At 35.3% G+C, this 13,418-nt stretch overlaps 1 protein-coding gene across 3 annotated transcripts in view; it reads right to left on the bottom strand.

Moving 5' to 3' along the window:
• The window catches only part of adamts3 (ADAM metallopeptidase with thrombospondin type 1 motif, 3), a 107,804-nt gene that overhangs the window by 7,187 nt on the left and 87,199 nt on the right, over positions 1 to 13,418 (bottom strand). For all 3 annotated transcript variants that reach the window (XM_051110490.1, XM_051110488.1, XM_051110491.1), the window contains 3 exons: positions 10,273 to 10,429; positions 9,285 to 9,417; positions 586 to 793 (listed from right to left, as the gene is read on the bottom strand). In XM_051110490.1, the coding sequence (XP_050966447.1) occupies positions 586 to 793; positions 9,285 to 9,417; positions 10,273 to 10,429 (498 nt within the window). The remainder of the gene's footprint in view (positions 1 to 585; positions 794 to 9,284; positions 9,418 to 10,272; positions 10,430 to 13,418) is intronic.

A 13,418-nucleotide genomic window follows, 5' to 3' on the forward strand; every position in this document is an offset into this window, starting at 1 on the left:
GCTTGATCAATGACATAACAAGAAACACTGTGTGCATTGACAGAGCTTAGTGTTAAATCCATTTGCTTAGGGTCAAAATCAATACCACATAGGCTTGTTCACTAGAGGATTGCACCCACCGACTGAGCTTGATATCTTTGTATAATATTTAAAATCATCAAAAGACTTATTGGCAATGAAACACTCCAAGCCTGGATCTAAGCTTCAAATTCTGACACAGTTGGGTAATGAGGTCACTGTTATGAAACGATCCCTCTGGGTGAATTTTAAAATCAATACTGGCATAAAACCAATTGAAATGTCAGACCTCACTTGGACATTCAGTGCAGGTGAATGGTTTTAATTTCAAGGTAAAAAGTACAAACTGAAAGGAAATTAGTGCTAATTTGTTTTTCCCCAAGCGTTTCTTGGCAGAAAAAAAAAAAAAAAAAAAAAAAAAAAAAAAAAATTCCTCTGATGTGTTTTTTTTCCTGCCTAGTTGAACCAATCTTCTCACTTTCCCAAAATGCTACTCTCAAAAACCTTGACAACTAACACTTTTGTATTCATAGCAACAAAACATCATGTGATCCAAGAAAAACATACCTCTGACCAGTTCCCAGTTTTCCATTGGGTTAGGCAGGGCATTCTGTTACATGGCCTCTTGATCTCAGGCTTTTCCCCACTGCAGTACTTGCTATGGATGGAGCGGTTTGTGCCCTCATGAAGGAACTGGACACAGCGTACGGTGCGGATTTGGTATCCAAAGTTCCCACAGGTTTTAGTGCAGTGTTCCCACTCCTCTGTGATCCATCTGTCAGAAGACAAATTTAAAGGAATTTGGTTAAATTTAAGTTTCTATATCCAAACCTCTACTTAGCTTTAAATGAGAATATTATCTCAGCACACGTTTATCAGCACTGTTCATTTATAGCACACCTTAAAAGAAATTGTTCACCCAAAAATGAAAATTCTGTTATCATTTACTCATTCTCAGGTTGTTCCAAACCTGTATGAGTTTGACAGTGATAATCTGCTCTATTTTTCTTTAGAAACCAAAATTATAAATCACAAATTTGTGAAATTCAAAAGAAAAACATACAAGACAAATTCTGACAACGTTCAAAATGTTAATCATTCTAACTGAAAAATTTCTCAACAGTTTTCAATTATCCTTATCTGATAAGTGTTATCATTCACAGGTCTGTCCCATTATTTCAGGACTATAAAACTGTACAACACATTTCCTGCTTAAACAGCAGGAGCTTCCCTTCATTATTCCTTGTCTCAAGACAGACCAGCTGCTTACAAATCTGTCCGATAAAATGAATCAGATGGACTATTTAGCACCCGGAATGTGATCAGAGAATGTAAATGCTTGGTCCGATGAACTTAAATGATGAACTCCTTCATAAACCTTAAGACCAGTCATACAGTCATTAAGAACAGACATAATACACGTTCCCTTGTCAAGGCTGACAAACTATTAAATATGACTTAACGTCAAACAACTCCCACACAACATTTAAATATTTGATAGTGCACTCAAAAATTACAATTCTGGCATCAATTTCCCTCATGTAGTTCTAAACCTCAATGACTTACTTTCTTCAGTAGAACATAAAAGAATATATTTTGAGAAATGTCTCAGTGTTTTTTCTTTCTTTTTTTATCCACACATCAAAACACCCATTGTGGTGACCATTGATTTCTATTGTGTTGATAAAAACACACTGAGGCCAACATTCATAAAAAATATCTTATGTTGTGTTTCACAGAAGAAACAAATTCAAGCAAATTTGGAAAGATGTGAATGATTTCATAACTCTAACAAATAAGTGTGTTGACTTGCTGCAATGAACATTTTCAGCTAGCTCAAATTAAATTGTATGAACTGAATGTCTTTTAAAGGGAACCCTGGGTATTAAGACTTGTATGGCTAAATATAATGGAAATTATGTCTCTTACTTAAATATGTAGTAGAACCCCATGAACGATTTACATCACTTAAAAAAAAAAAAAATTTAAATATATATTTTCGCCATTATTTTGATTATGTAAAATAGTTGCACTCTGTGAGTTACTGGTGCTACCTGTTGCTATTTTCATTGCACCACACCTCGGAAAATAAAATACTGATATGGTGCATATCAACCATATCAACAAGAGAAGCGATGAAAAGAATGGGAAGATGCCTGTGGCTTTTAGTAGATTTCTACTGAAACAGCTAACAAACAGCAGAGACAAGAAACACTAGATGCCATCCTGGCAGGATGTAAACATGTTGGTGCTTGTCATGACATGACAGTATTTTATTTTCTGAGTTGTGTTACGTTAAAAATATCAACTGGTAGCCCCAGTAGCTCACCAAGTGCAACCATTTTACATCATCGAAATAATGGCGCCCCCATAGTCCAAAATATGTATAAATCAATGTTGTTTTTTTAAATGACGTAAATCTTTCATGGGGTTTCTACGACATATTTTAGTAAGAGACATTATTTACATTGTATTAAGCAATGCAATACTTCATCCTCACAGCTGATGCAATCTGATGGGACTCAGAATTCATGTTCTTAAATAAGCTAATGTATTAAAGATTTACTAACATCACTATAATATGAAGCAGGGTTGAACTGAAAGCTGTGGATGTGAAATGAGGTGGCTGGAGCGATTTCTAATGAGAGACATGACTAGAAAACAGTGGAACTTTTATTTTGCCACAGTCAAAGTCCCTTTAAGGCAAGTCATTTTACTCGGTGGCCATCTTTGAAATGCCTCTCGAGCAGGCAAGTGCAGCTCCTATCTATTTGAATGGGGAAACATCATATTCTCCAAATCTGTTCACTAAGCTTACGATTAAATTTCATATTTAAAATCACCAATGAAATCTGACAACAAACTGCCTCATAAATATCGTTCCTTATGCTCCAATAGCGTTAAAAAAACATATTTTTCAGGCGAGATCAGCCAGTGCGCAGTACTAAGCACACGTCTCAGAACGCTGACTGTTTTTATAGCAACCGGGTCTTTTAACGGCAGCTGCAGTGACGAGCTGACTTTACTAGTCAATGATTGGGTCTTTCATTAAAAAGGCGGGGCTTCGCAGCCATAATGAGCATTGCATCTTTCCCCATTCAAAACTATACGAGTGACAAGTCTTGGGTACTCTATAGTCTTTGGCCATAGTCGACTATTTACGCTCTTTCGAGTCATGCATATGTGGGGTAAAGCAGCACTGTTTTATCATACTAGATACATTTGAGTATCTTGAAAGTTCTGTTATAATGCTACTCTACGCGTTCATCACCTGTCTAAGCATCTTTGGTGTTTCTATCGAGGAAATCGAGGGTGTATGATGTCACTGGCAGGCGACGCAATGACACGGTCCATTACACTAGTTAAATTCTTTATTTCTCTGGATTTATTCTTGAAACGTTTGGGATAATGTAAGTATACAAGTCAACAAAATATATAACACTTTTCTAGTGGTTATTGGATATTATAATTATAAAATCTTACATTTTGTACCTTTTTTTTGAATGATAGATGCCATATTATAAATGAATGACTGCTGTAGACCCACAAGAGGTTACAGGACATTGGAGAGAAGAGTGATGTAAAAACTACTGACTGTAATCAACCTGCCACCTGCATACGTGTGGAAATGAGGAGCATGTCCAGCAGCTGAACCAGCCTGTGTGACAGAGAGCACTACAGAAGGTCATTTGTGCCTCGTTTGTGACTCTTCCACATGGTGTATCATCGGAGGCATCATTGACCTGTATGAACTGACATAATTAAACAGTGTACTAGTGCTCTTGAACATACACTGACATCTGCATAGATAAGGTAGCTGTTTTGAAAGGTTAAAAACCTTTGTTACATTAATTGTAAAAATGTATTTTTTAATGGCTTAATGCAAAACGCTGCTCTTCTAGCTATGCCCTGCCATCATAATGTGCATAGCCTGAAGTGCTTTTAGTGTTCATGTGATTTTAATCATGTTACCAGCTTCATGTTTGATTGCAATGATGAGCTTAATACAATAACACGGTCAGGAAGTCAACATGTTACAGACAAGTTAATGCTTTTTTCAGGTGTGAGGAAGTCAACAGGTCATCCTTTAAAGGATGTGATTAGACGCTAAAGGATGTGAGGCATTTACGTACCCGTGGAAGTGTCTCATTTGCAGGATTAATGTACCATAATGGAGTGTTCAAGATGGATTTACGGTGCTTTTCGAAACACTCAACTGCATGCTGTTATTGTGGCTCAAAAAGAAAGAAAATTGATAAGATAAAGTGAAGACTCTTCAGACAAAAATGAAAATTCTGTCAGCATGTCCTCACCTTTCTGTCATGGTGCACAAAATGAGTTTTCTATAATAGGATGTCCATACTGCTCTTTTCAAAATAATAAAAGTAAGCTGACCACAAATGTCAAGCAAGATGGAGCTTGAGCCACTGATCCCCATCCATACAGGTTTGAAACAACATGAGGGTGAGTAAACTATGTAGGATTTTTCATTTATGAATGAACTATCCTTTTAAATAAACACAAGTATCAATAGTTATTGGTCGTCCAGTCTATGAATGGAAAGGCTGATTTTTTTTTTTTTTTTTTTTTTTTTTGCCGAGCAGAATGCAGACGTTATTCCGAGCTTGTTAATAAAACAAGCCAGCAAAATCTCAGCAGCAGAGCGAGAAGACTGTAGACTACGATACTATGTTTAGAACACTTTCAGCATTAAGACATGGGTGTTTTAGTTTACACATTTTACCATGTTTAATTATTTCCAAGATTTTACAGCAAAGATGCTTATTAATAAGGAAGCAAATTTGGCAGGGGGAACTAAAATGGCCACCACCTGCAGAGACAGCTTCAAGAGTGAGGAAGATAAAAGAGAAAATTAGCACAAGCGAGTGAAAAGGGAATGGGAAAAATGAAATCCAGGAAGAACTGCAGGCGCAATCTCATCCTCCGCAGATGTGAAGAAGGAGGAGCCTTGGTGACTGATAGGCACACGGAGGAAATATCAGAATCGAAATGGAAAGGCGTAACAGCAGCTGACTCCAACAGATCAGCCTGTGGAAAATCAAATAATTCTGTAGCAGCTCCTGTTGTTTAACATTAACACGTTTTGTCTTTTATTTTTTTTAATCTGTTGTGCACCTTTAAGGACCCTATTTATGCTAATTGTATTCATTTTCAAAAGCATTAAGAAATATAAATGAATCATCATGCCTTAATCTGCATAGAGTTTTCATTCCTGTGCCAATCTAGAGGGATAATCTATGAGAAAGTCTAAGGCGTAATTACAATTATGTGGCTTTACTCTCAGCATGAGTTCTGCAATGTGACATGGGAGAGTAAACAATTGACTAGCACACGTCAGAAGCTCAAATTACAATCCTATTAAAACTGTCCTTGTTCTGTGGAGCTCTCACTCTGCTGCAGTCTCAAATGTAAGAGGTGATTTATAATGCTCAGCCATCTGTTAGCAGGTGGTGGCATCCACTTTATTCTGTTGCTCTTAATACAAATGGATATTGAAATGCTGTAAGGCCACTAACACACAGACTTGTACTACAAAAGACATTGAGTATATCTTGATAAAAAAAAATATATATTTGCAAAAGAGATACACTTTAAGTTATGTCGTACACCTATTCAGCCATTTTAAAGTAACAATGACACATTGAAATGTTGCTTATTATACCCTTGACTGCTCAAGTGCTTTATGTAGGTGCTAGAAATCACACATGGATATAGAATAATTGATGAAATATGAAGATGTTACAATGTGAACACTGCAGTAAAGACTTTGAATGTAACTGACCATTTGCCAGGAGTTTGATTCACAGCCAATCTGACTAATCATAATGGCGAATCTGCTATTTTGTCCGACAAACAAACCGAGGAGAGTAGATTAAAGTCGTGGACTTAAACTGGAAAAAAACAAGATGTCTTTCTGATGTTAATTCATGTTTATTTTGTGCTATAACTAGTAATAAAGAAGAGATGATCGATGCACACTTAAAGAGCCAAAAAATTGTTTGAATTTTTAAAAAAATTACAAAATTAGAAAGCTGAGACTTTGTTTCATACCTAAAGTAAGCTGCTCTGTCTTGTTTGTCCGCCTGTTGTCAGTTTCCTCTTTGCTTCGCAATGTATTTTCCACTGAGAACATGGTGGCTTGTTGGACATAACAACAGCAACTAAGGGGGTGGGTCTTTGTGAAGGGTCAATTATTGCCATTATTTACAGTAGGGTATTGGTGAGACATATTTTGTCATGGCCAACCCTTCAGAATGAACAGTTTTCTTTTTTTCTTTAGAATGTGTTATAATGAGTGATGTAATGTTGGATCAATATCATTATTTATTTATAAAAACAGTAAAAGATCATATTATTATTTATCTATAACCTAATTAATGCATTCATGAGCCATGCTCTCATTATTTTGTTACATCACAATCATCATATTTGCAAAACCTCAACTGTCCCAATCTCTTTTTAAAGTAAAGTGATGCTTTCCAGACGTACAAGTAAAGTGATGAATGTTCCAGACATACAAGAAAACAAGGAAAGCTTTTGCACACATGAAACAACTGATCAAACAATGGGGATGGATGGCAAATCTCAGTGCAATATAACTGAGTATAAATCAAACAGTACAAGAGGTCTCTATAGTTCAGCTGGAAGACTGAATAAAAGTAAAAATGTCATTTGCATTTGCAAGCAATTAGGTCACATAGAAACATTTTTCATGTAGTGATATGATTATTAAACAGCTGGATCTGTTGTGAAGACTGAGAAGCCTATGAACAGCAGAAAGCACATCTGCTTTTGTTGCTACTTATTATCAAGACTGATATTTCAATCGAGTCTATGACAGATGCAGCTATGCCAGATAAAAGCAGAATATCTGCTTGAGAGAGTACTAAAAATTTAATGTTTAATTTAACGTTCTTTAAATTTTATTTTTTATTTAAGAGCACTTCAAACCAGAGTACTCAAATATTGTCAAAGCTAATAGGTGGAGAGGCAGTGGGTTTGTGATGTTGTGATAAACATTATATGCCATTTACACTCTACTGTGCATATTTAAATAAAAAAGATGTTCTTTGTGTGGATATGATGTGCACAGTGACTTGTGTAGGTTGACACAGAAATGTTTTAATAATTCATATATATACATTCCTTGAGTTAATCACATAAGCAGGCCATGAACATATTTGATAAAAACAGAATAAAAGCAGCTACAAATGTACTGTATTTCTGGTTTTCTTACAGAAAAATCATCCAAGGCTACACATTCAGTAGAAACTATAGGCTGAGGCAAACTATTCCCATACATGCACAATCACACTCTGAGATTTCTTCATAGCCTCTGACAAGAGAAATGAATGAAGGTAGACCTCCCAATGGTATAAAGCAATCAAAACCCAGCTCTGAGCTCTCCAAGCCAGAGTGGGGAAGTATGAGTGCTTTTACATTATTTAGTGATGTTTAGATTGAGTTAAATACGATGAAATAAAAAATCACTTACTGTACCGTGACAAGCCACTAAAAAAAAAGACTACAGGTATTACAAAAAGTGTTAAAAACAGTTTAAATTCCCAAGTTCGAATCCTGGCTCGATGCCATCCCAATTCTATCCCATTTCGCTTCATGTCTGCTCCTTTTACATTCCCTTACATACTTTTTACATTATCCTTTTACAATAAAGGCAAAAAATGGCCAGTGCCGGAGACTAACTAGTCACATGTAACAAAATTATGTAATTTAATTACAAAATAAGTGTATCTGTAATCAGTTGCAGTTACTGAGAAAAAAGGTGTAATTAAACCACAGTTACTTATGAAAATGTTAATGATTACAAAAACAATTACCTACAGATTTGATTGATTTCTTTCCAAAATTGCATCAACTGCTCTAAAATATGAGACATTAAAGCTTCAGGAGTTTAGAACACAGAATAGGACACATGCTTATTTGTTAACTGTTTCACTTCCTATTTGCCTTTGGCTTTTTTTTCCAAGGGATTGTTAGATGCCAGTGTTTTCTGTCATAGCTATACAAAGATTTGAGCTCAAAAACAGTATAACAGTTATTAAACTATATCTTGTTATGATTTTTTAAAATCAGTATTTAGCCTCAGACCGATCTTAAAGTAAAAAGAGGTGCTAAAGCCTGATTTTGACGGTGACTGTGCTTAAAAATGTGCTGAAAAATTTTGAATGTCTGACATTAATCAGTGTTGAGTAACTGTAAGGTTAACCCTGCCTGCTTTAAATGTTTGAAAAATGATTAACAATTTAGAAAAAAAAATTGAGATTTAAATTTAGAACGGTAATCAGGAAGTAATCAAATGTAATCATTTAAATACTAACTCGTAACCTGTAATCTGTAACCTACTACATTTCCAAAGTAACCATTTTAAAGGGGTCATCGGATGTTAAGTTCACTTTTTCATGTTGTTTGAACATTAATGTGGGTTGGCAGTGTATGTACAAATCTACCCTATAATGATAAAAATCCATGCAGTGGTTTTTAATTAATCTGTAAAAATAATATCCCCTTTTTCAAATCGAGCCATTCTCAGATGCCTGTCAGTGTGCCGTCACACCCACAGAGGCCGCTCCCACAATAGTTGATTGACATGAGCTCTTACCTCAGACCAGCTGTCACAGTCCAGTAACTTTCCTTGTTTCGATGCCGAAGCAGGGATGTAAGTTAGACAAGAATATCTCTGACTGAGCGATTGAGGTGTTGTGTGTGTCATTTACTCCCGACATCTGAGCCGCTGAAGATGCAGTGGATTACGATTGTTTGTGAAGGGAATGCACCTTCCGATCTACATATATCCGTCTATGTTCGCGCAAATCATTCGTGATCCAGCTTCACTTACAGCAGAAGTGTGTATAAGCGTTTTTTTTTATGAATCTTAGTGATCGCCTTTCCTTATAACGTGGTAGTTAGGAAGTTTAGCGGCTAAATGCGGCTAAAGTAAACAAGCTTGTCATTCCACAGAGAGTAGAGAGGGGCGGGGTGAGCAGAGCTCATTTGCATTCAAAGGAACAACCCCTTAGAATGAGATGATTTTTGCTGAGCTAATTTTGACAAGGTAAAAAGGGTGTTGTTTTACAAAACCATTGAGAATTTTTAATCAAAGTATAATAGAGACTTTTCATTAAAACTCTAAAGAATCATATCAACTTGTGGAAAATGGGCATCCGATGACCCCTTTAACACTAAAAAGGCAAAAAAAAACAAAAAAAAAACTAAACTTGACTTACTGTGGTTGCGTACAGTCCTGTAAGTTACACATTCTTCTAATAGGTTTGGGTTTCTTGTTGATGTCACAGTAGCCTCTGTGCACCATTTTGTTGTCACCTTTTTTACGACACCCATATTTGGTGTATTGGAATCCTAAAGATGAAAAGACATGCATAATGTTACCAGTCATGAACAATCTGGGCAACCAGAATAAAATTCCTTATTCACCTTTTTGGGTGTCACAATTATTGGTTAAGTAAAAATGAATAAGCTAATAAATTAAACTAATTTATAATGAACTGAATATAAATTTATAGGTTATGTTAAAAAGACGTATAACATTAATTTGACTTATTGGATATGATCAAGAAGGTCAAGACTTCTAATGTGGGCATGTCTTAAATCATATATTTTTTTATGATTAAAAGTAGCTACTTTTTAAAATTAATTTACGTTAATTTAATGTTAGATAATAGTTTAACATATTTACACTCTTAAAAATATAAGTGCTTCATGGTGCCACAGAAGAACTTTTTTGTTTAAATGGTTCCATAAAGAATCATGGATAAACCAATGGCTTCATAAAGATTACAAAAAGGTAAGAAAGAGATGGTTCTTCAAAGAACCTTTGACTGAATGGTTGTTTATGGAACCAAAAATGGTTCTTCTATGGCATCGCTGTGAAAAACCTTAAAGCACCTTTATTTTTAAGAGAGTAACCCCCGTCACAAACGGCATACATACAATATACCCACATATGGCAATATATACTAATTCAGCTGCTTGATTGCTTGTATTGTTGCGAAATGTGAACTATATTATCACCCAGCTCTAATCCGCTAAATCCAGCTATAAGGCAAGAAGACATTAAGATCTAAGATAAGGCAAGAAGAATTGTTATCATCATGATTTTCTAAAAAGCTGTTTTGAAACTATGTACAACGTGAAAAGTGCTATACAAATAAATGTATGTATTTGAGTTGAGAAAGCATACAAAGTAAACATTACCTCCAGCGCAAGGTTTTGAACATTGGGACCAGCTCTTCAGTGCCCACTCATACGTGTCCTCCTGAATGACGTTATTGTTGTTAAGGGGCACTGAATCTTCGTGGATGATGTATCTGTACATTAGCGTGGACCTTGTCTCGTTGTCTTTAGGTAGAATCTAATGGAGATAAAAACGAGCAGGACAAAAGTTTCAGAAATAGCAAAGTGACATTTACAGGCGTTCGGTTATGTACGTGGGGATTTAGCATTTGTTCATGCATATGTAAGAGTATGCAGATTTATGTGTTGCCCTCTGTGTGAGATGACTCAGACGAGGATCTGTTTAATTACATTTGAAAATGAAACAAGCATGACAAGCTTTATCCCACATGCTTGTGGAGTTGTTTCAAGGACAACTAATTTTGCATTCATTTTACTTCTGTTGTTACTTGCACTTTCATGCGTGCTTAAGACATTCATATTCTAATAACAATTCTTATTTTTTTTATTATGTCTGCAACCTGACATAAAATCAATATGCAGTCAGAGATTAACATTCAGAAGCCAGCACAGGCAATTTTAAACCTATTCAAAGTCATTTTTGCATTTTGAGAAAAAGGTGGTGAACCTATTAAAATAGTAAAAGTCCTGCATTCATTTTGTCCTAATTTGAGGTAACTAGTAGCAACTAATGAAAAGGATGTGATTAAAGACTATCAGACAGTGCATGTTGTGTGCCAATTACATTCCCATTTGTCATTGTAAATTGAAATAGTAACTAAATTGAAACAGCATTCATATGAATCACGCACTGATCAGAAACAAATTTGTGTGTGTGTAAAGGTCACAACACCCTAACTAAAAACACCGGCCTGTATAAATCTACTAATAATGTCCAAGTGGAAGACAATCAACATTGTTTTTGCTCTGCCTAGGTTGTTAATTTCTCTCCTAGCAAGGCTTAAAACACATCTAAAGATGTAGATAAAGAAGATGTATTTTCTAAATTGGCTGATGTCTGTGCTTATAAATTCACCTTGCGGGTCCAGGGAGGATTTTAAAGAGTACAATCACAGCATTCAAATAAAATAATTTTTAGCAGAAACAAATACTTCATTTAAACAATGGCACTTGGTGGTAGAAAGATCATGGTTTTGGGGTTTCTGCAAGCCTGAGAACCCAGACGGCTTGTGGTCATGACAGAATTGACAAATTATGGACTGTAGTAATACATTTTATAGGCAAATGTCAATGTGTCTTTCCATTAGCATATGCTTTATAGAAAGTAGGTCATACCACACAAAAAGATCCTAAACAAGGAAATATTCGAGTGGAATTGCAAAGTGGATGTATAAGAAGTGTTGTGCTTTGACAAGACAAAGCCTTCAACTTAATCTAGCTGAATTGTTGTGGCATGACCTGAAACGAGTTCAAGCGAGACAGCTAAATTATAAGACTGGCCTGAAGCAAGACTGTAAAGAGAAATGAACCTACATAACTTCCCAGCATAACCCATCCCTACATCCTAAAATGTTTAGCGCATAAAAATGTTTATTTATTTATGAAATTCATTAGTATATTTCGGTGTAGCTATACAAAATTACTACCAACCAAATATTGTTTTTTTTTTTAGATTAAACCTCCAAAAGTTGATGCCCACAGCATTTCACCATTTAAAGTTCATCACAGACTTACGGCCTCTACAAAAGATGGCGTGATTAAGCCTGATTAAGCATGATTAAGAAAACTCTCTTTTCTCTGACCACTTCTTATAGCAAGCAATTTATAAATTAAATGTATTTAAAATTTGTTTTTCCTAGACAGAATTGTGATTGAATAAAGAAGTTCTGCATTAATCATTTGGCCTATACTATTCACATAATTATATTAGTGTATGATATTCACATAAAAGTTCTTAGTGTATGCAACAATTATTTTACTCATTTTGTTGATGGTTTTATTTATTTATTTATTTATTTATTTGTTCTTTACAATTTTACAGTACATTTATTAGTTACATTTACTGTAAGCATTTGGCTTTTATCCAAAGTGACATACACTGCATTTAATGCATACAGTACCTTTTATCAGTTTAAGCATTCCCTGGCTTTCAAACCAATATCCTCGTTATTTGTGCCATGCTGTACTGTCTGAGCTACATGAATGATGACAGATAGCATGATATTAATTCAGTGAAGTAATACGTAAATGTCTGGCTGTGTCACGTATGCAGGCTATGATATCCGTCTAATCTAAACACGTGTGCTAATGTTGGAAAATAAAGAAAGAAGCATGATCATATCAGGAAGAAAATCACAAAATATTTATGATCCATATCCTTATAGACAATCAAGTATAAACAATGTATCAGAACTCGTATTACAGTGACAACTTTATATACAAGCAAAACATGAGGGCTTGTATCATGAGTGTTTCATCTCTCTTCTGTCACATCCTTGTCTTTATTTTTCATATTGCCTGTGCATAATTTCACTTTCTTCTGCGGCAGATCACAAAATAAATAAACTCAAAATCGCTTACTTTATGTCCAACGTGTTTAGTTGCGTATGACATTGCCCTGCACAAGTGTTGCCAAGTCCACAGTTTTCCCATGGAACTGGGCTACTTTTTTACTGCTGCCGCGAGTTGTTTTTTAACTGGGTTGAACGCGATATTTATTCCCCAGCATGAAATGGGCTAGTTTTGGACTAGATTTAAGAAGCACTGGACTAGATTTTGTTGTGAAAATCTGGCAACCCTTTTCGTATTGTTCTGTTGCACATGCAGGTCAGTTCAGAACCATGAGATCTTATATTGGCCATATTTAAAACAAAATGTGAACAGCTATACAAAAAAAATCTGATCTGAGCAAAAATTTGAATTGAGCACTAAGATCTGCAGAGTGAGCGTAGCCTTTTACAATCCCTGAAATTAGTCTCAAATCCCAACAAATGAAATTATGACAAGAGCATAGGGTTTTAGTAAAACATCTGCTAGGAACTGAAATTCAATGCAACTATTCAATCTAATCCTCATTACCAATTGAAAAGACTTAGGTGAAGGTCATATTATATAAGAAATGATCACTAAAGATAACTCCAGAATGTTCACAAACTCACAGCACCTCAACCAACAGCAAAACATAAATATTCATAACCTGAGCATTC

This window comes from Labeo rohita, chromosome 5 (assembly GCF_022985175.1).
Source record: "Labeo rohita strain BAU-BD-2019 chromosome 5, IGBB_LRoh.1.0, whole genome shotgun sequence".
NCBI classification, from domain to species: domain Eukaryota; kingdom Metazoa; phylum Chordata; class Actinopteri; order Cypriniformes; family Cyprinidae; genus Labeo; species Labeo rohita.